The sequence below is a fragment of the Sebastes fasciatus genome, chromosome 2 (genome assembly GCF_043250625.1).
Source record: "Sebastes fasciatus isolate fSebFas1 chromosome 2, fSebFas1.pri, whole genome shotgun sequence".
Classification (NCBI taxonomy): Eukaryota; Metazoa; Chordata; class Actinopteri; order Perciformes; family Sebastidae; genus Sebastes; species Sebastes fasciatus.
This window is the reverse complement of record NC_133796.1, coordinates 39134990-39159272: the sequence shown is the minus strand read 5'-3', so window position 1 is coordinate 39159272 and position 24283 is coordinate 39134990. Positions and strand designations below refer to the sequence as shown.

The window sequence follows — 24283 nt, the reverse complement described above, 5'->3', positions numbered from 1 at the left end:
TACAACTGACATATTTATGTAATAAACACATTTAACACTTGTGAGAATATTATATTTTAAGAATAATTTTAAAAGTGTGTATATTTCAGGAACTAAACTACTAATCTACACTGATCTATAAAGTTAATCACATCTGTGTGGTGGAATTTTTGATACACAAGTTAACTCAATAGGAAGGAAGAGGCCCCTGAGCTGTTGATGTCCTACACAGAAGGTTTATTGAAGCTTGATCAAGGAGCAATTGTCAGGTCTCAACCATTGAGGTGCTCTTTGCTTGAAGGCTTCACAACCCTGCCCTTCCCCAGGTGCACAGTGTTTTAACCTTATCATGTTTTGACTTACTCGGTTCCTCTGGCATCTCTGACCCTGGTTGCCCCAGCTACTGGCTCTATGGTCCCCGCTACTGACACACCTGTACAGATAACGGTGGCTCCCCTAGGCAGGACTCCAACCCAATAATGTCAACAGAGGGACACTCTGAGAAACACTCTGACCAAGGAGAGAGAAATTAATACAAAATTCCATCACAATCTGGACTTACAGAGCTTTTCTGCAGTTCCTCACAGCTGGAATCAGTCTAAGTCGTCCCTCCTTTGTTGTGTTGTACTTGTTCAGGTCCAACTCATCCAGAACCTCCTCTGACATCTGCAGCATGTAGGCCAGAGCTGAGCAGTGGATCACAAAGAGTTGCTTCTCTGATCTGTTCTCTGACTTCAGGAACTTTTGGATCTCCTGATGTACCGAGTGGTCGTTCATCTCCGTCAGACAGTGGAAGATGTTGATGTTTCTGTCAGGAGAGATATTATCTTTGTTCATCTCCTTCAGGTTGTTGATGACTCTCTGGATGCTTCCTGGACTGCTCTTTGTCTGACCCAGCAGACCTCCTAAGAGCCTCTGGTTGGACTCCAGAGAGAGGCCATGAAGGAAGCGAACAAACAGGTCCAGGTGACCATTTTTACTTTCAAGGGATTTCTCCATGGCTCTCTTCAGGAAGACATCCAGAGATGGGCCACGACTAGCATTGTTTCCAAAATGCTTAGAGATGTTCTTGAGAGAAGACTTTGGGTTTGAATCTGTGTGCTTGTAGTCTTCTCCCAGGAAGTCCTTCAGTACCTTTGTGTTGCTGTTTGTGTAACAGTGTAACATGTAGACTGCAGCCAGAAACTCCTGAATGCTCAGATGAACAAAGCAGTAGACTGTTTTCTGGAAGATCACACACTCTCTTTTGAAGATCTCTGTACAAACTCCTGAGTACACCGAGGCCTCTGTGACATCAAGACCACACCGCTCCAGGTCTTCTTGGGAGAACATGATGTCTCCTTTCTCCAGATGTTCAAACGCCAGCCTCCCCAGCTTCAGAAGAACTTTCCTGTCAGCCTTCGTCAGCTCCTGTGGACTCGTCTCATGTCCCTCACCATACTTCTGCTTCTTCCTCTTTGTCTGAACCAACAGGAAGTGTGAGTACATGTCAGTCAGGGTCTTGGGCAGCTCTCCTCTCTGGTCTGTAGTCAACATGTGGTCCAGAACTGTAGCAGTGATCCAGCAGAAGACTGGGATTAGACACATGATGTGGAGGCTCCTGGATGTCTTGATGTGTGAGATGATTCTGCTGGACAGCTCTTCATCACTGACTCTCCTCCTGAAGTACTCCTCCTTCTGGGCGTCAGTGAAGCCTCGTACTTCTGTTACCCTGTCAACACATGCAGGAGGGATCTGATTGGCTGCTGCAGGTCGGGAAGTTATCCAGACGAGAGCTGAGGGAAGCAGATTCCCCTGGATGAGGTTTGTCAACAGCACGTTGACTGATGACTTCTGGGTGACATCAGACACAACCTCATTGTTGTGGAAATCCAGTGAAAGTCTGCTTTCATCCAGGCCGTCAAAGATGAACAGAACTTTACAGACAGCGAGCTTCTCTGCTGTGACCTTCTCTAATGTTGGATGGAAAACATGGAGCAGCATGAGAAGACTGTACTGCTCATCTCTGATCAAGTTCAGCTCCCTGAACGAAAGCAGAATCACCAGACTGACATCTTGGTTTTCCAAGCCCTCTGCCCAGTCCAGAGTGAACTTCTGCACTGAGAAGGTTTTTCCAACGCCAGCGACGCCGTTCGTCAGAACGACTCTGATTTGTCCCTGTTGGTCAGGTAAGGCTTTAAAGATGTCCTGGCACTTGATTGGAGTGTCATGGAGGGTGTTCTTCTTGGAAGCTGTCTCAAGCTGCCTCACCTCATGTTGGGTATTCACTTCTTCACTCTGTCCCTCTGTGATGTAGAGCTCAGTGTAGATCCTGTTGAGGAGGGTTCCACTTCCTGTTTCATCAGCTCCTTCAGTCACACATTCACATCTCCTCCTCAGACTGATCTTATGTTCATCTACAACCTCCTGCAGACCACTATCTGCTGAAAGAGAGAGACAAGCTTAAGACAAAATAAAGAAACTTATTATTTTCATTGCCAATATGAAAATAATCATTATAAGAAAATATAAAGTAAAGGTTATAAAGTCATCATCCCTTCTTGAAGTCAAAACTAACGTCAAAGTGATTTTTATATTTATTTTTAATAGTTTTTCAACAAGTCGCTCTGCAGAACGTGTGTTTGTAAGTCAGAGAAGGAGACTGTAGCAGGAAAGCTAATGTTATTCAAAGTCTGTGGCTCCTGTTCAGTTCAGTTCAATTCAATTCAATTTATTTTTATAGTGTCAAATCATAACAGAAGTTATCTTAAGATGCTTTTCAAATAGAGTGGGTTTAGACCTTACTCTATAATTTAGAGGCCCAACAAGAGATCCCCCATGAGCATGCATTGTTATGCGACAATGGCAAGGAAAAACTCCCTTTTCATCAGTGTGTCTGTCTGTCTATGATAGAACAGTGATGTTGTTGCTTTACAGAGATTAATAGTTCTCCATCTTCATCTACGCCGATGGAAAACAAACATCATTCTGATTGGTTAATGCAAAGATGGAGTGCTATCATAAAAACAAACATTTTCTCTCAGAGGAGAACAAAGTACAAGAGATACAGAGCAGACATGTATGGTGGAGAAGATCTTAAACAGTTGTCAACAATAGTCAGTGTATTAAAACAACAAGTCCTGTTTCCAGACATGAAGATATCAGCAGACCAATTTACAGTCTTACTTTGTACAGTGCTGGTATGACTGGCTGTCTGAGGTCCAGGTCTTGTTCTGGATCTGGACATCAGCTCCTCCCCAGAAGCATGACTCCTCTTTTTCTCTCTGTGGAGACATTACTTTATTACTAAAATTATTTGTTGATTGTTGGTGAAAAATATCAAGACTTGGCTGATAATGTAGCTCAGAAAGTCACAGAGACGAGTTAAAGTGTTGTTACTTTTCTGTTTGAATTCAGCATTCAGTCTGTAATGAAAATGTTTCTTTATTTTAACTCTCCTGCTTTAATAAACAAGAATTAGCTGCTTTTCCTATCTGACTGTCTAATTAAACATTTAGTGATCTGACTGAAGTTTGTTTATTAAAGGAGAACAACGGCCATTTTTAAAACATTAAAGTTATTTTGGAGGCGAAATAACTATATAAACTATATAACTGTATGAAAGAACTGCAACCTGCTCATGTATGCACATATTGCGAGGACGCCCCGGGAAACCACAAGGTGGCAGCGTCATCAGGGTAAACAGTAACTGCCTGTCAGTGGCGATATGAATGGAGTATAGAATTTCAACAACATTTGCAATATAAAGAACCATTCTGTCACTTTCTGAATCTATTTTATGTGATAACAATAACCACTTATAAAACAGGGAAACTGTGTCATACCTTTCTGACTTCTTTAGTTTTCCAGTAGTTATAGTTAATTCAAGTGCTGTCCACTGGAACGGAGAAATCCAGGATTTGGGCAGTAACTAGCTTTTAGTTTCCACAGTGATGAACACACCAGTAAGGTATCTTGGATTTTTTCCATCTGTGCTATACGTGGTCAACAAAAGTCTGGTACTGTATTTATGGAATTAGTTATACAAGTCTAACTAGCTAGCTACCAATATGCCGTGCCTGTTGCTAGCATGGTCGCTAGTAGTAGGATGACCGTCACAACAATGCGCTGAAATCCTGTCATGTTCTGTCATGAAAAGTTTGTTAAACTTCAGTTAGAAAATACATTTTAGTAGAAATGTAATATACAAACACACAGTCAACAAAATCATGGCATTGGCATGGCATAATTTTGTTGTTATATCATTCTGTATCTTTCCAGTGGTGTTCCTTATGTATTCAAATCTGAGAACTACGTACGTATGTTTTAGCATCAAAATGCTATTTTCCCTTCAAGCCCTTCTAAAGATGTTTTCCCACATGGTGACCTGACGTAGGTTTCTGCATGATGACACTGCTACATTTACAGTATATACTGTATATACATCCTTATAGTCAGTGTATTAACGTTACACACAGTAACTTAGATGGTGGCCGGCGTGCTCCCAGTTTGGAGAAGCAGACCGGAGTACCGGCAGGAAGCTAAGTGATTTATTGCTGCGGACGCCAAATTAGTTCAGATCAGAAAGTCACACAATAACACAAACTAACTAACCGATGGATGCAGCGGTAGACCAGCTACTCTCCTGTTCTGAGAGGGAAAATTACTGGTTTTGTGAATTGAGTCTGGTGGCTTTAAAGACAGTGATAAAACAGCTTCAGTTCTCTGTCAGAAAGGGCTGTCTGATGGCGAAGTAAAGCAGAGAAAATATTCTAAATATAGCGTACACTTAAACAAATATTTTTTTTTAGGTGGCTAAAATACTTTTTTTCGCTACTCCCGTCCACAGTGGCTTTACCTCGCCGTCAGACAGCCCTCTCTGACGGGGAACTGAAGCCGTTATATCGCTCTCTTCAAAGCCATCAGATTCTATTCACAAAAGCAGTAATTTTACCACCCAGAACACGGGAGTATACGTACAACCCCACTTCAAAAAAGCTGTCATAACAGCTGATTTTAGGAAAAGTCAAACCAACAAAATATTTTGAGGACAAATATGAGACAATTAATTACACATTTGAAGCACATTCTTCCAGATTTTGAATAGTTGTAAATCTTTACAGCGACTTCAACGTTCGGGCAAAATTATAAAGATTTTCTTGACGTGTAAATTGTGAAATGGAGGTTCTTTGGTGTTTTGTTACAGAAATACAATCAGTAGATTGTGGCTATAAAACGCAGACTAAGATCCATCTTAGGTTGAAACAGTATCTGCACTAATAGATAGTTCTGCATCAGGAATATAAATCTTTTAGCCTCAATGCATCATCGTTCACCAGGTCAGCTTACAGTAAAAACAGTCTCTTACTTTGTGTCTGAGGGTCCAGGTTCATCACTGAAGCATATAGGTATTCCTTTGGACTGGTCACTCTTCATAGACAGACAGCTGGGTACTGGAGACTCTGCTCTCGGTCTGTACTGAACTCTGCAAACACCAAGATTATTTTATTCATATGACATGAATCCTTGATAAATTCTCTGATGACAAAGCCATTTCAGTAGCTCTAAATACACAAACTACCGCTACTTTCAATAATTTGGTTTAAAAGTTTGTATTAGTCCTCTTAGATTAAAGCTTTTCTGGGTGACTGACAGCTGTCACAGATACAAAGAGGAAGAAAGCACAAATTAAAGCCCCCTTCCAGTGTAATTTGGCATTTCTATAATATTTCATATTTATTTGAGTCATTTCCTGACTAAGTTGATTAGCCACACTTTTTGCCAATTTTTTTTTTTTTTGACAAATAACTTAATTTTTTTGCTAAAAATTAAACTAAATGAGGGTTTTCATTTTAGTTTTTAGTTTCCTCAACAGACTAAACTAATGTTTAGTCTGTTTATTTTCACAATGGCTTTTGTGAATTCCGAGAACGGCTGCAATCAACGTAGTGGATTACACAAAATCCCACCGGCAGAATTAACACAACACACTGACTGTCTCTCTCACTCGCTCTCTTCTTTACTTTCTCCTCCTGCTGGAGAGGAATTAACGGAAAGCAGCCGATGCCGTTTTGGAGGTTTGCCGGCCTCTATCAGGTCCGATCGACTGGGAGCGCAACTTTCAGTCCGAGAGAAAACCAGAGAAAAGTCATGTTAGAGAAATAAACGAATCTCTGAGCAGCCCGGTACGGTGTCGGTGCTGGAGCAGAGGAGAGAGCGGCCGGTGCTGGTGGATGGTGAACCTCCAAAACATCCCGAAACTGTATCTCAAACGGCGGACCTCGTTAACATGTCTATCCGTCCTGTGGGCGGCGTGCGGCGGTGCAGCTCCTCGGTGCAGCAGCAGCCAGAAGGCCGCCTCGCCAGGAGGAGACGGTGAAGAAGAGATAGAGTTAGAGAGATTTGGTGAGTTGAGATAATTCTGGTCTCATTTGTGGTCTGATAAATAGTAAATTCATCTAAACTGGTTTGAAAAACAATGCAACTTGGTTGCCATGGTGATGAATTACGTCTGACTAATAACCACATCCCCATTCTCTGTTTGAGAAAGAGCAGCCCAATTCCAATCCACCCCCTACACCCTCCCCCTACACACTTCCACTCCATTTGCGCGATCGCGTGGAGGGTCCGCCATATCAAGTGTCATTCCAAATCAATTCACGGGGAGTGGAAGTGGGTTATAAAACCCTCCAACAGTGAACCTGCATCGATGCCGACTTAACTAGCTGCCCTAACTGACGACATGCAATGCCTTTTAGTGATCCAATGTAAGTTCCGTGTGACTACTGGTACAAATATTAACTTGTAAACTGCTCAAACTGATAGACATTTAATTTATTCTACTTTATTGTCATACAGACGTCAACAACATAAAGTAAGTAGATTGTATTTAGGATCAAATATACTCTTGTCTAGACTAGAAAACGGTGTGTGTGTGTATGTCTGTGTGTTTGTGTGTGTGTGTGTGTGTGTGTGTGTATATATATATATATATATATATATACATATATATATATATATATACACTGTATATATATATACACAGGGGCTATTGCTCCTGATAGGGGTAAAAAAATATATATATATATATTATTTTTTTACCCCTATCAGGAGCAATAGCCCCATCATTTATTATATCTCCAACTGTGCAATACTGACTTAACAGTGCAATAATTTAGTGTAAAATAAAGTATTTCTGATCCTGATATTTCTTTCTTTGCCGGAGAGAGGGAAGTTCGTTCCGCCGCTGTGTTGATACCCTCCACCTTAGAAAAAGGAGCTTCATTAAGCTGTGTGTGACTACAAACATAGTTCACTCCGCCATGGAGAGGGAGGGTGTAGGGACCGGATTGGAATTGGGCCAGCATGAACCAAAAAACAGGAAGTAAAACTAGATGGGGGGGGGGGGGGGGGGCTTTAGTTCTCTTTGTGTTGTGAAAAGTTTGTTCAACTTCAGTTAGCAAATACATTTTAGTAGAAATTTTAAAATAGAAACACAAAATCAACAGCAAACAGTATTGGTAGAGGAAAGTGAAAATTAGTCATAAATGAGTTGGTAGCAGCTCTCTTACTTTGACTCTGAGGGTCCAGGTTCATTACTGAAGAATGGAGGATATTCTTTAGACTGATCACTCTTCATAGACAGACAGCCAGAGACTAGAGACTCTGCTCTGTCCTCCTCTTCCTCCACACAATCACTCATCTTCTGATCTGAAGTCAGTCTGAGAGGAAAAACAGGTACACTGACTGTGAGTTCAGATGATTTAAAGGAAACAAGTTAGTACAAGAGTCACGGGCAACACTGAGAGAACAGGAAGTAACACACAACCTCTCTCTCTATCAAACACACACACACGCGCGCGCGCGCACACACACACACACACACACACACAGTATACAGTTTGTTTGTTTATTTAGATCCACATTAGCTTTTGCATAACAGCAGCTATTCTTCCTGGGGTCCACACAGTTTACATTGTGACAATACATAATACACTTTATCAAAAAAATGACTTGCTCCGCACACACATTTTTTTCTGCTTTATTAGTCAACGTTTTGGTCAACAAGGACCTTCATCAGGACATTAAGAAGATAAAATGGTGGTGAGTGTTCTTTTAAACACCACCAAATCAATGTGATTGGATGATTGGAAGTGTCTGCCATCCCTATTGGTTGAGGAAGTGACATCATCACATATCCATTGCACCATGAAAAAAAACAGTAAGAGAAGAGAAGAAAAATACATGTCAAACAAAGAACATCAAACATACATCACTATTGAAGGAAAACACTAATAATCTTACCATAAATTATCAGGGCACATGATCATAAGTATATAAAGTTACACCTTAAAAACATTGCTTGGTCAATTTACTAACAGCAACTCAAACAACAAGATCAAAATGCCAAGCCATCATCATTACAATTAAGTAGAAGTTCTATATTTTACAGACATACACTCATCATTGAGCCCAAAGTGGGTTATCATCATCATGATCGAAACGTTGACTAATAAAGCAGAGAAAAGTGTGTGCGGGATCAAGTCATTTTTTTGAAAAAGTACATATTGGAGGGTATCTACTCCAAGCACCACAAACAATTTTGAGAATGTGCATGTTTTCCTCTCCTTGAAATACATAATACACTAAAATAACACATCGTAATGCACGTCTACTGTAAATAAAACAATAACAAGTGAAACAGTTTAAATAACACAAACACTGATCTATCATGATCTAACAGATACATATCATCATTTATCTGTTAGATCATGATAGATTTAGATAAATATCATGATCTAAGAGATACATATCATCATTTAACATGGAATACCCATAATACCTTTACACACCAAAGAGTACAATAAAACCATCCAGAACTCTATCTGGTCAGTTCTCTTTGAATCTCTGCTTGTTTTCTTGGGTTACGGCAGGTTTAATGAGTATTATTCAGCGAGTCATGACTTTGTGTTCACAGATGAATCAAACTGTTGAGTTCATTCTAACAGTTCCCTACCCTACAGTCCACAGGGACAAAACTGACTCAGAGACTTTGACAGTGAAATAATAAAATGTTGGATTAACACTCACCCTGCTTCAGCCTTCAGTCTGGAGCTGACTGACTGAACACTTTAACTTTCAGGATTCCTTCCCTGTTCTCATGAGCCTGGATCACATGGTGAGTGTGGCTCCTTCCCTCTCCATTTACAGGAAATCAGCTGAGTTCATCTGTGACTGTGTGTGTGTTCACAGCCATTTAACATGATGCGTTCATAAGAATCTCTCTTGCCTTGAACAGGCTGAATTAACCTTCTGAGACCCACAATAGACCAGATTTAGTCTTTTTTTAGGGGGATGCAGGGGGTCTTTAGGGGGAGATAGCAGGTCAGCAGTAGATTTCCTATACAAGTGGTGTACATCATCTGAAAGCTGGGAACCTGAAGATTAATTCAGCACTGTGTGTCAAGTTGTTCTAGTCATAAATCAGAATTAAAAAATAATTAATTAAATAATTAAAATAAATAGTGAAAGTGCATAAGGGTTTAGAGCATTATGATAGAAGTATATGATGATCATTCCCATGCTCTATTATATCTCATAAATTGTTGCAGCAATTTTTGGGTTGAAACCATTTGTTACTCAGATTTTGTGCTAAATTTAACCATTTTATAACACTGGAGAATTGATAAAAATGATCAATAATCCCTCCAAAATACCACATTAAGACACCAAGATCTTGAGGAACACCATAGAAAAGCCATGCTGTGATTTGATATCAACCTGAGTTGCATTTTTCGGCGATTGGATTGCGAGCACTTCTGTTGTGTAAACTGCTCAGAAACCCCCTTATTGTCAATCTAGCTAGGAGAGCCATCCATCCTTTGAATTAGGCCTGCACGATGAGATTAAAAGTTGCAGCCGCAAGGAATTGTGGGGCGGCATTACCTTCTTTCCTTTGCTAAGGACGGTCCAGTGTATCCTATGCTAAAGGAGATATTAAAGGAAGCATTGAAGCACCTTTCCTCTGCATTTATAGGATTCAAACAGCTCTTATCATGGCTGCTAATGAGCTACTTCCGGGTCATTTCACTCCGTTAGGAACCTTCCTAAGAGAAAAAGACTTTTCGACCGCAGCCCCGGATTGGAATTGGGCCGATATATTGTCGGGCAGCAAGTCTCGCAAGAGTATGTGCAAGTTTTGCAGATCTCAAATCAGATTTCGCAATTTGCGGGCTCCCTTCTAGACACAACCTTTTTCAAACTGCTGAGTCGGCGTTTCCATTTACGGAACAGAGCCAGAGTTGCCAAGTCAGCTTATTATAAGTGACTTCGGGCTTGTTTTCCTGAAAAGTCCCTTACTAATATTGGTAGTCGTGGGTAGTGTATTTTTGGGCTTGTTTCTAGAGTGTAGTTGCTTATTTGGGCTCCTGTCTCTCTCCTTTATACCGGCATAGTTTGTTCACACACAGATGGCTGACAGTCACTGACAGTCACTCACCGCCACCGCCACCACTCAGTGTTTTGTTGTTGTGAGACAAATCTTGATGGGGTTGATGGAGTTTATCTAACAATGCCAGGTACTAAGTGGGCAAAATATGGCAAAAAGTTGGAAACAAAGAATGGGAAAAGGAGAGTGGAGTTAAAGATTCAAAGGCAGTTTGACGTTTTTGTAAGTGTGATATAATAGCACATCATGCCGATCTGGTTCAACATGCTAGCACTGAAACACATTAAAGAAAACGCAGCTCCATTCTCTTCAGTGAGGTTTCGATTCACGGTCTTTGCAAAAATGAAACAAAATACAAAAATAAACTAAAATTTTCAACTTCTTTAAATTTCTAACAAGTTTTCTTAGATTAGATTACATATTCTCTAGGTGACTGACAGCTGTCACAGATACTAATAGGAAGAGTTTATTTGATGAAGTCTGTTAAATTTTAGTTGGCAAATACATTTGTGTAGAAATTTGAATATACAAACACAAACCGAAAACATGGTATTGATCAGAGGTAACTAAGAATAAGTCATATAAATGAGTTAGTAGCAGTTTTCAGTGTGTGTGTGTGTGTTTGTGTGTGTGTGTGTGTGTGTGTGTGTGTGTGTGTGTGTGTGTGTGTGTGTGTGTGTGTGTGTGCGTGCGTGTGTGTGTGTGTTTGTGTGTTTGTGTGTATGTGTGTATGCTCACACAGATCAGCTTTTTAACTTGATTTCTTTATGAGTGTCATGACCCGGCTAATGAGCCATGACAAGAGAGGTGTACAAGTTTATTATTAAACATACAATAACCCAAAAACCATAGTGAGGTGATGAGGTGTGTGAATCAGTGTTATCAGTTTGTCAGCAGATGGATGAGTGGTTGTGTGGTGAATGAAGGGTGTCAAACCTAATCTAGTAACATAGCCGAAGCCAACCATACAAGAACATGGTGGTGTAGGAATGGAGAGATCTCAGCTTTATCTTTAAATCATGTTAATAAAGTAAGTGTTAAGTAATTTGTAATGAGGTTTTTTTAACGTTTTGTTTTTCTTTTACAGACTTATACAAATAAAATTCTTCTGAATATCTGGATGAAAAATTATTCTGTCTGTTGCACAATAAAAAAATAATTTCAACCATTTTCCTGAGTTGCAACTGTGCAACTCTTTTTTCATAATCCAAACACAGATGGTAACCAGAAATGACACATCTTATTGCTCAAATAGTACAATGTGAAGCACAATCTTTAAAATGTATTATATTATCATATGAGTTACATTTGTTTATATTGATGTTTCTTCCAATATACAATTCCAATATCATAGAAAAGGTGTGAACATTTTGCTTGTGTTTTACAAAAAAGAGCAAGGACGTGCCGTTTCCAGCAACCTGGATTTGGAAATACAATCACAACTGACACTTAACCTTTATTAAACCAAGTCAGTCAGAAAGAAAGCATTCACATCATCAGTTCAGTGTTCATTGCATCCATTCAGATAAACCACCTTTGAGGTAAAACAGAGGAAATGGTGACATCTGCTGGCAGCAAGCAGCTCCAGCAGGAACAACAGAACATGAATGGTGGTGATAACGACCGCTTCAACACTGATTTCTGAGGGGAAAAAGCTCCACAGGGAACTGTATGTGTCTGTGTTCAGTCATGTAATGTGAAAACTATCTGAGTCATACATAAAACGGAAATTTTCCTATGTGTACATGATTAGTGAATATAAAATCTAGAGTACCCATGTTAATCAGTTATGTTTGTTTATTTTACATCAAACATTATATAAAATATTAAGGTGCTGACTTAACGGCGAAATCCAGACGTAATCTGTTTGTAGACAGTTGAGAAACTTAAGTGAAGCCTCAAATGAATTCAGATTTTATCTAATTCTTTCTGTTTGTTACAAGCAAATATTTATCTTTGATATTGTGAGAAATGGCTGGTATTGGTTTTAACCATGGATGTATAAAGAGAACTGGATACAGCGTCGGAGGCTCTTGTTCATTCCTATGAGAGTTGCTCAGTGGAGCATGAAGCCTAAATGGCTCGACTGCCGAGTGATAAAGTACCCGGATCATCCGGCGATCTTCCTCATCCATTGGGCACATAGAGCAGGAGCAGTAGTGTTTCCTTTAACTCCTCCTCCCAGCCCTCCCTCCAGCCTCGGTCTGTGTCTCATTCACATGAACGGAGGAAGGGAAATAACTCTGGATTCAGCTATTAATGCATTTTACAACTTTTAGGACCTAAGGATTTAAGATTCAAGATTCATTCAAGCCTTTTATTGTCATTGTGTAGTACAACAAAATTAGATTGTGACAATCCCATAGGTGCTAATGCAAAGATAATACAATAAAAAAGAGATAATACAATGTAAACATAAAAAATATAGGAGATAATACAATATAAAAATACAATATGTATATTGGTGACATACCAGTTTTGCCAGATTATTGCACAAAGTTGCAAGTTCAAGAGGTTTATGGCAGGCAAAAAGCTATTTTTAAGTCTGTTTATGCGGTTTGATCTGAAGCGCCTGCCTGATGGGAGGAGCTTGAACAGGTTGTGTCCGGGATGAGTGCTGTCCTTGATGATATTTTTGGCCCTTCTGATACAGCGAGTGTTGTGAAGGTGGTCAAGTGATGGCAGCTCAGTGCCAACAATGTCCTGGGCTGTTTTCACAACACACTGCAGGGCTTTTTTGGCAGCTTTGGTGCAGCTGCTGTACCAGGCTTTCATGCGGTTGGTCAGGATGTTTTCTGTGGTGCATCTGTAAAAGTTGAGCAGCAGCTTCGCTCTTCTTAGCCTCCTCAGAAAGTAGAGGCATTGCTGTGCTTTGCCTACTACCGCTGAGGTGTTGTCAGCCCAGGAGAGGTCCTCTGAGATGGTGACTCACAGAAACTTGAAGCTGGAGACTCTCTCCACAGCCTCTGCTTTAATAGTTATTGCACTGTGTGTGGTCTTTCTGGTGGCCCTAAAGTCCACAATGATTTCATTGGTCTTTTTGGTGTTTAAGACCAGGTTGTTGGTGTCACACCATGCTGTCAGGTTCTGAACCACCTACCTGTATGCAGCCTCATTGTTGTTTTATATGAGCCCAATGATTGTCGCATCATCCGCAAATTTAACAATTGTGTTTGATTCGTGGGTGGGTTGGCAGTCGTGGGTGAAAAGTGAATAGAGGAGGGGCTCAGCACACAGCCCTGTGGCACGCCAGTGCTCAGGTTGAGGGTGGAGGATGTGTGATTTCCCAGTCTGATAGACTGGGGGCGGTTAATGAGAAAGTCCAGTAACCAGTTGCACATGTGGGGAGTTATTCCAGGTGTATGGAGTTTGTTGGTCAGCTGGCTTGGTACGATGGTATTAAACGCCGAGCTGTAGTCAACGAAAAGCATCCTGACGTAGGTGTTGGCTTATCCAGGTGCGAGAGGAGCCACACAGATGGCGTCCTCAGTTGATCTGTTTGCCAAAGGCAAACTGGTGTTGGTCTAGATCAGCTGGGACAGAGTTTTTGATGTTGGTGATGACCACTCGCTCAAAACACTTTGAGATGACAGTGGTGAGAGCGACTGGTCGTTAGTCGTTAAAACAGGTTATCGTGTTTGTTTTTTTGGAACAGGCACAATGGTCGTGGATTTCAGGCACGTAGGGACTGTGCATAATATATTACGTTATTAAATAAGGACTATTAGAGTGTTCATACTGGGAAGTTGATTCACCTTAAAAAAATATCGGCTGAGTTACAGACGTCTCTTTCCCAATGTAAATCTATGGGAAAAAGTATTTTTGGGCCCAATGGCATCACGTGACGGACATGAAAGTTGTAGTACCGCCGTTTGGCCGCTACGAAAATGGGCAAAAGCCCGTCGCTCTTCCTGAGGGCTTGGTTTTAATAGGGTAACTTTATTAACTTCCCCTGATATTTAGAAATATGTGGAAATAAACAGCAAATCTCCATCGTTCCACAGGGTGGAGCTGCAACACAAAGCAAAGCAGAAAGATCTATTTAAATGTGTTAATCTACTGTAACTTTGTCATAAACTGAACTATTCTGTAGAGTTTTTTTGGGTTCAGAATATATGAATGAATAACAAAAAAAAGACAAAATATGATCCAGGTCCAGGTGGTGAACCTCTGTGGATCATCAGGACACGGCTGATTCTCTCAACACATCCACTTTTCTGATCAGTCACTCTGACATAGATCACCACGGCTTCCATCTGATGAGAGAAGAAGAGAACAGAAGTCATGAATCAGTGTTTACAGAGACTCCCTTCATCAGCTGTCAGTCACTGATGCAGCACATAGTTCATTTTTAAAACTATCATTGGCAAAACCAACCTCCATATCTCCGCTCACTACTCAATATCTCCAATAGTAACCGCAATTTATGTTCTAGCAAATTCATTAGTAAAGTTTTATTGCACTTATTGTACTTATTTTCTATGATCTAATATCTTGTATGGCCTTGCCTTCTGTCGCTGCCTCTTGGCCAGTTCGTCACTGTAAATGAGAATTGGTTCTCAGTTGACTTATCTGGTTAAATAAAGGTAAAATAGAAATAAAACATCCAGTATAAAGAGAAGCAGGGACTTCAGCCTGTATAGCGTAGCCAGCTTCCTTTCAGCTCTCATGTTAACATATTGGAGTAAATGTCACAGTAAGATTTAGTTGTTTGAATCACTTGATCCAGTATTGCACGTTTATTTATTATTATGGATTTTATCATGTGTACATGTATTTCCTGTTGTTTTTTATTGATGTTGTGGTGTTGCATGTTTGCCAGTTTTATTATTGCATGGGTTTTTATATTTCATATCTGGTTTTACTGAGTTGTTTGTAATTTGGATCAAGGTGATTAACTGATGAGAAACAGCTGTGACAAATTGCTTCACACACCCCTGACAGCTCCGGATTGGTAGACAGAGACGCTGTGCTTCTTTTAAGTTGATTGTGGACAGGTGCGCAGCAGTTGCACAAAGGGAGAGATTCAGCAGGCACGAGGGAACGAGGACGCGGAGCTTGACACACGAGTTTGGGACCGAGGCGGCTTCACCGGTACGTTTTGCCGCAAGAACACGGGCCGACAGAGTGAGAGGGGTCTTTTTTAACAGTGGAAACACCTTTCATTGCTGGTATCCAAATAAGAACCTCACACTTTTTTGACATGAACACACTGAGCTCAGCTCTTTAGGCATCAAGTCTGTAGATTTCACTGAAGTACACAGTGGAAATAAACTGCTGAGAGTCCTGAATGCATCATTACTGCAGAATCAGAGAGATATCCACTGCTCACTTTAATGATGGATTTACTGCTGTTAGGGTTCAAAGATGTTAAAAAAAAAAGTGTCTCAGTGACATTTGAATTAAAAATGATTACTGGACTTCAGCGAAGGTTCTGGTCTGTATAAAGACCACATCATGGTTACTAAATGTAACCATGGTTCTATGAAATAAGAGCCAGTCATTTGAGGCTTCAGTCAGACTGATCTCAGAGCTTTGACAAAGATGAACTGATCAATGAGAGAACAAAGACTTTCTGATCACATTTGATTGTACGACAGTTTGATGGATGAGGACCACTGTCTCTATACATGTGATGCTGTCAGCTGTAATCCAGCTTTATTTCCTGAAGACATGAACACAACAACAAAATCTTTTCTTCACATCAACTCTAACACATGATCACAACAAGCTTCAGGCTGATATGAGCGGCTGACTGTCCTCTCTCTCTGTGTCACCGTTCTCCTCTCACAGCTTAACTGAGGAAACACATCACAACAATATTGCTGAAACCAGCATGGACTGACTCCGACCCTCTACTGACCTCAGAGTCTCCAGTCTACAGTGTGGACTCTCCAGAAGATCAGACAGCAGCTTCACATCTGAATCCTTCAGCTCGTTGTGGCTCAGATCCAGCTCTCTCAGATGGAGGGGGTTGGACTTCAGAGCTGAGGCCAGAGAAGCACAGCTGATCTCTGACATCCTGCAGCTCCACAATCTGAATAAAGAATAAATGATGTAATTTTAGAAGACAACGTTCCTGCTTGAAATCATTCAATGATTAATAATCTGTTCAGAGCTGAAGAAGGTTTAGAATGTAGACGTTTAGAAGATGTAAACTCCAAACACCTGAAGCCAACAGGATGCAGGTTAAAAACTGTAAAATACAAAAAGTGAAACAGAGCTCTTATTAATATTAATGCCATCGTGCTGCTACTTCAATAAAGACGTAGTGACTTAAATTCTTAAACTCTGACAGCTCCACCAGTGGATCCATCTATACAAACTCATGTTGTGCAGCCAAACACAAATAAAAACCCACAGAAGTTGATTCAAGATTCAACTCAAGATCTCAAAGTTCCCAAAGATACCAAATATGTCAGGATGGATTTTGGGGAAATGTCAACAAAAGTCATCTAAAATATATATTTTAGCAATAGTTGAGTCATAAAATCAAAGAATCTTCAGTTTAAACTATTTAGTCAGTATAAGCATCATATAGCTTCATAGAAGTTATAGAAAAAAGCAAATAGTGAACATTTCTATATATATAACAAACTCAATCTGGGTCTGTCACAGTTGGCATTTTGAGTGAGAAACTGCTCCAATGTTGGACACGCTTTACATGTGTGTATGCCAAAATCAACAACAGGAGAAGACGTTGGGAAAAAGGAAGCTCATATTCTCCGTCAAGCCCTCGTCAGGGAGCTGTTCCGGCGTGAAAACATCATCATCAGCAGAATGCGATTTGACGAGCGTCCTTTGTAACCCCGTACATGTCGAAGATAAGAGATGATTAGGTTGAGAACTGTGAAGAGGTTAGTCCCTATACACTGGCACTCAGTTACCAACTGTAAAAAAGTTTGTTTTATGAATTTGCTTAGAGCTATTGTCTGATAGCTGAAATAGAGATTATTTAATTATTCTTTATATTTATTTATTACACTATTGTGTTGAATACTCGATTCTGATCACGGCATTCTCCGGTCTGATATTTCTTTATAGCAGACCGTTGCTATAGGCACAGTTCTGATGTTGGACGCTGGCGGACCGTGTTCAAAATATTGATTTCTTCAGTAAGTAGCCGTGTAATAAGCGGGATAATGTACAGCGAGCGAGTCATTGTTGTGAAATAATCCCCTTCAGGGCGATGAGAGACCAACACGCTCCACGTCGGGGTGCAGCATCGCCCGGTCGGGGATTCTTTCACAACAATGACCGGCTTGCTGTACATTATTCTTTATGTATTTTTTATTATCATTTCTTTGAAAAAAGAGACACGATGAAAGTCAAGTGTTGTGATATATTAAGGTTTTAAATGTGTAGCTCAACATTGCTCTGCCCCAGTCAATGGACTAAACCACTGAAGAAGAAAATGTACTTTAGCATTAAGATACTCAGTGTGGATCAGTATAATATCAGCCTTATGGCTGCAGTTTAGTGTTACCACAACTTTCACATCATATTAATCTCAGTACAGAAGTGAAAAATGGTGTCTGACCTCAGAGTCTCCAGTCTACAGTGTGGACTCTCCAGAAAACCACACAAGAGCTTCACTCCTGAATCCTTCAGTTTGTTTCCATCCAGATCCAGCTTTCTCAGATAGGAGGGGTTGGACTTCAGAGCTGAGACCAAAGCACAACTGATCTCTGACAAACTGCATCACCTCAATCTGAATAAAGAATAAATGATGAAGATAAAAAATCAATTTGTAATCCAATCAGATGTGTTCAGGTTTTAAATGTGTAGCTCAACGTTACTATGTCCTAATCAATGAGCTCTTCCTTAAAATGAGTAGAGTGACTTTGTCATTGTGTTATTGTGGATCATCATAATGTCAACCTTCTACAGACATCATCCAAATGTCACCACAATATTCATATACCTATTCATGTCAACACACATCAATAACAGGCTGCTGATCTCAGTCAAGTCTGAAATTAGAGGATCAATATCAAATCAGACTTGTTCGACTTCATTATTTAATTTATTACATGGCCTTCTTCTTACTGTATCTGGTAGCTTAGTAGTTTTATGTCATTTACAGGAAAGGTCCACATTTGTTTAAGTGTGCCTTAAAACAGCAGTTTATTTATAAAAGAGTTATTGGTGGCAGTAATCATTCCTCCTGTGAAGTGGTCCCTTCATAACACAACTATACTGTAAGAAATCACTTCATAAGTTCAACGGAAACTAATATGAAGATTCAGCCATGGGACTCCGACAAATCAAGTGGGTGTTTACTAGGACTGGGACGATTCAACTATCTCCTGATTCGATATGTATTGTGATTTTTAAGTATTGTGATTCGATTTTGCTATTTATTGCGATTTTTGTTAACTTTTTAAACACTAGACCATGGGAAAAAGTATATAAAAAATATCTAAATTAATACAGTAAGAGTGTTTGATTTTCAGCATGTATGTAATCAGAGATGTCCTGAAGTCAAATGTATCAGTCATTATCAGGAATTATTTATAAAAAAAATTCCAGCAACCCAAAAATATAAACAATAAAGACATTTCCCTCACAAATTAGTGGCATTTTCTTTTTAATTTATAGGGGACATGTAATGTTTTATACTTCTGGTGAATATAATCAATAAATCTTATTTCCATATATGTATTTTGTATATACAGTTCCCTTTCATTCATTCAAAGCCTTTCGCTCCTTTGTGGAGCATAGGCCGTTGACCACAGTCCGCCAGAGTCTTTTGTCCTGGGCTTTCCTCTCCAGTTGTTTCCATGTCAGCCCGCTCTGTGTGATGTCCGTGTCAAGGTCCCTGCGCCAAGTGTTCTTGGGCCGGCCTCTCCTTCTTTTGCCTTGTGGGTTCCATCTAAGGGCCTGCCTGGTGATGCTGGTACCGGGTTTCCGGAGTGTATGGCCAATCCATCCCCATCTCCTTCTCCTGATCTCTTCTTCAACAGGTTTTTGACCTGTTCTTTGCCAAAGATCATTGTTACTGATGGTATCCGGCCAGTGGATGTTTAAGATGCGCCTCAGGCAGTTGTTTATGAATGTTTGTACTTTTTTTGTTGTGGTCTTTGTTGTCCTCCACGTCTCTGAACCATAGAGGAGTATTGGTTTAATGTTGGAGTTGAAGAGTCTGAGCTTTGTCCGCCGGCTGATTTCTTTGGAGCTCCAGATGTTCTTTAGTTGTATGAATGAAGCCCTTGCCTTGCCGATTCTGGCTCTGACATCTGCATCCGTTCCACCCTGTTTATTGATGACACTACCGAGGTATGTAAAGGCTTCTACTTCTTCCAGTGCTGTTCCCTCCAAGGTCACTGAGTCTTCACTGGTTGTGTTGACCTTGAGGACTTTACTTTTTCCTTTATGGATGTTGAGGCCTATTTGTGACCTATATACAGTTCCCTTTGTTAACACCTTATTTTGAAAACCGGACGTAGTCAAACGTGTATACTTCCTCTAACTTCTAGCTCTCCCGTCAGCTCCGTTCTCTTTATACATCCATGGTCAGCTCCGTCGGGGCCGGTGTCTGAATGCATTTAACATAAATGTCTGTATATGGGTGCTCTACAGTTGTAGCATCGGCCCATTTGACCACAGAGATGAGAGTGACGGCCGGCTTGACCGCACGTTACCGCAATACAATAACGTTTCCTGTCCATGACAGAGTTAGCATGCAGCTTTAGCCGTGATGTCTAGCTCTGCTTTTCCTGCAATGTGTGAAACCCAAAGTGTTTCCATACTTTACTGGATGTGAAGTGTTTACCACTGCTGTTTTTTCCACTTTCTCGTTTCGGCTCGCTGCGGTTTGTTTTGGTTGGAACGGATATGACGTCACGTTACTCAGACTACAACAATAAAAGCGGTAACTTCCTTCTACCTCCACATAGACTCAAATAGAGGAAATATATCGATTCTGGCATTAAAAAATGTATTTGAAAATCATTAAAAAAAAATTGCGATACATAGGTGAATCGATTTTTTTTACCATCCCTAGTGTTTACCAAAGTTACAGACTGTTTAGTACCAAATTCCCTCAATGTGTTACTAATCCTCCTGTAGCTCAACAAGGAAACTGTCAAACACAACATACTTACTGGATCCATACTAAGGCTGGGCAATATATCAATATTATATCGATATCGTGATATGAGACGAGATATCAACTTAGATTTTGGATATCGTAATATCGTGATATGGCATAAGTCTTGTCTTTTCCTGGTTTTAAAGGCTACATTTCAATAAAGTGATGTAATTTTTTGAACTTACCAGACTGTTTTAGCTATTCTATTATTTGTCATTTACACTTAGTCATGAGATCCACATTACTGATGATTATTTATCAAAAATCTCATTGTGTAAATATTTGTTTTAAAGCACCAATGGTCAATCCTACAATATTGTCGCAATATTGATATCGAAGTATTTGGTCAAAAATATTGTAATAATTGATTTTCTCCAAGTCACCCAGCTCTAATTGTCCTCATCTCGTAATACGGGGATTGCTTTTCTTTTTTCTTTTTTTTCTCTTGAGTCAGACTGCTGAAGCGTCCGGTTAGTTTAAGATTAACTTCACTGGTCATTTTACACAGAGCAAGATTGTGGATTTTGTCCTCATCTCGTAATACGGGGATTGCTTCACAGACAGAAGGAATGATGACAGACATCAATAACTCTTTGAATGAACATATGAACATGTGAGCATTGTATTGAGATAGACTTGAAAAAAATATGAACCTGCAAAGATATTGCTGATGCAGAATATTTATTTGGCTTTTGATGCAATTGAAATGTCTGCGGCTTCAAATAATTAGACAATGCTGACATGAAAGCAGAGCACAGTTAGATCTGCTGTCAAAAAGAACATGGGAATAACTTAGAACCATAGAAACCTCTAATTTAATGGTGTCATTCATAATCATCACTTATGGGCCTTTAAGTTGGTACAATACGTGTTTGTGAGAGTGATGCACCTTTAGACATGTTCAAATAGAGAGCTACAGGAATGAGTCCTAAAACCCAGAAATGAGTTAGCATTTTAGCAATTCCTGTTCCCTCATCTGGAAGTCAATGTGTTTTTTGAATGTGTTTTTAGTTAGATGCCTGAAATAAGGTCTGTGGTTGAAGGTCCAGTGTGCAGGGTCTGGCGGTATCTACCGGTGACGTAAGGAGATGGCAACCAACTGAAGCCTCTCCTGTGTGCCAAGCGTGTTGGAGAGCTACGGTGGCTGACGCGAAAACGCAAAAGTCCCTCTCTAGAGCCATCTGGAGGAGAGCCAGTGCATAGAGAGTGTGTGTACAAACTACATAAGCTACAGTCAGTGAACTGACCTCAGAGTCTCCAGTCTACAGTTTGGACTCTCCAGTCCAGCAGACAGCAACTTCACTCCTGAATCCTGCAGGTAATTGTTACTCAGGTCCAGCTCTCTCAGATGGGAGGGGTTGGACTTCAGAGCTGAGGCCACAACTTCACAGTGAGTACGTGAGATCTGACAGTCAGAAAATCTGTCATGACACAAAAATGACAAAATATGTTATTATGAAAGAGTACAGTTTATATTTACTTCATGCATTTGATGACTAAATAGTTTGACATATACTTGTTTGATTAACATTTTTCTTTTCCCATCAGCATTCAGCTAATCTTATCTCACTGCTTGATATGAAACAATAATTCTCATCGATGTCTCTCAAACCTGCAGATTTTTAATATTTGTTTTTCTTTAATCTTGCAGATGAAGAGAGAGAAAATGTAGTTACATTGAGGCTTCCATAATGTCCAGTCTGTCAGTGTGATCTGATCCCAGGTCTGTCTCCACAAAGTTAGCATGAGGCGTTCTTGATTAGAAAAGCATTTTTAAAACCCAGTGAATACGTAATATTATTATTATTATTGTTGAATACTCGATTGTGATTGGTCAATCACAGCGTTCTGCGGTCTGTAATTTCTGCATAACAGACCGTTCGGTATGGGCACAGCTCTCATGTCGGACTCTGGCGAACCCTGTCAAAATATTGATTTCTTAAAGGGACTGTTTGTAACTTTTTAAGCGTATAAATGTACCGGGTCGGGACAAATACGCGCGCGCGTGGGGCTGAAGTCCCCGCTCCTCTGCCTGCTTGCATTCAATATCACAAAGCGCAGAAATAAATACTGCAGCTCCTCCAGACCAACAGAGGTTTACCGTGTCTTGTCAAGTGACGGGGCTCTGCAACGAGAAACGTTATCGCCTCCGATCGGGTGCCGGTGTCTCCCTCTGGGCGCAGTCGGGAGACGATAACGTTTCTCTTCCTGCTTCAGCCCCGGCACCGACCCACTTTTCCTGCTTTGAAAAGCCAACAGCATTGATTCATGGAGAGACCTTCGTCTGGTCAGCTAACATTACTGCCAAGCAGCTGAAATATAGAGTGATATTGTGGTTTTAGCTGACGTGTGTCGCCTCACTGTCTGGAGCGATGCTCGTTCATGTCTATTTATAGCGAGCAAGCGCGAGCCCGACGCTGACTTTCGTTGACTTAACGGCCACAGGTGTCGCTGTTAACAAGCATTTCTGAAAGTTACAAATAGTCCCTTTAAGTAAGTAGCCGTGTAGTAAGCGGGATAATGTACAGCTAGTGGGTCATTGTTGTGAAAGAATCCCCAACAGGGCGATCCGACCCGATGACCGGCTTGCTGTACATTATCCCTTACATAATACAGTTGATAAAGTTGACCTCTCTTTGCTAGCTACCTGCGTAATAATATTAGACCTGTACATAATTAAAAATGTACGCGACTGCGTCTGCGTCGCGTGGTGGCTGCGTGATTCATGCGTCGGGTGTTCACACCAGCTGCGTCTCTGCTGCTGCATCTGCTGCTGTCAGACATTTTTTTCTACATAGAGTTTGCCTTTCATAATGGCCATTTCATTTCATTATAAATGTCATTTATATTTATTTTAGACAAAAAAAAGGTGAAACGTGTGGTAAGTGGTAAGTAATAGTAATAATCCACAATGAAAACACGGTACTATATTCATTCATGGAGCTCTCACAGTCACTGCATGTTCTACAACACTGTGCGGAACATATTTCAGAATAAAATCTTTGTGTTAACAAATGAAGGGATTCTATCCACAGAAAAAACGCTTGAGGGCTTTTATTTTTAAATGAAAGTAGGAACTGTTGATTTAAAAATAAGTTTTTACTTTTTTCTCCATAAGATATTCTACAGATAGACATTGAAACTGTAGTAATGTTGCTAGTATGATGTCAATATACAGTAAATAGATCAATTTCACTGTCTGTTGTTGCTGTGAACAGCGTGGCACGTGTCAAAAAGAGGCGATATATCTCTAGTAGAGGCGCAGCTTAGACGCAGTGTGGCTGCTCTAACCTGTTAACACGGACGCCGAAATAAGAAAACAACAGGTAACACAGCTGCCGCGCGCTACTGACGTTCCCAGTGTGGATGAGGCTTGAGTCCAGCATCTCGTCCACAGCAGGCAGACCGCAGCTCATTGACTGCAGTTCACTTTACAACCAAACTCTTCTATTGTATTTCACCTGTGTGACCATGAGTAAGCTGTGACCTGTGTGTGTTTTTCCCCCATGAGTAAGACGGTATTTCCCCGGTGTCAGACTTGATACAAACAAATAACACTAATAATGTTACCTCCAGGAAAATACCTCTGATAATAAATCCATGCTCTACCTTATAATCGTGGTGGTTACGTCAAAGCAAGCAACTAATACACCTATTTGGAAACCTCCGCTAAGTGTATTTCACCGATGTTTCTGACTGTCAGTAGCCGTGACTTGGGTGTATGATGCAACTATGTCATGGCAGGTGTATTGCTTAGGACCCAAGGAGGCACAATGTCGAGTGTG

The 24283-nt window shown here is 40.4% G+C and overlaps 1 protein-coding gene across 6 annotated transcripts in view; it reads right to left on the bottom strand.

Moving 5' to 3' along the window:
• LOC141760261 (protein NLRC3-like) overlaps positions 1-24283 on the bottom strand; it is a 46547-nt gene that overhangs the window by 13399 nt on the left and 8865 nt on the right. For 3 of the 6 annotated variants that reach the window (XM_074622927.1, XM_074622960.1, XM_074622951.1), the window contains one exon: positions 542-2402. In XM_074622927.1, the coding sequence (XP_074479028.1) occupies positions 542-2402 (1861 nt within the window). Of the gene's footprint in view, positions 1-541; positions 2403-3144; positions 3243-5326; positions 5444-7529; positions 7706-24283 lie in introns of those variants that run through there. The other 3 variants (XM_074622941.1, XM_074622944.1, XM_074622935.1) reach the window with 3 other exon arrangements.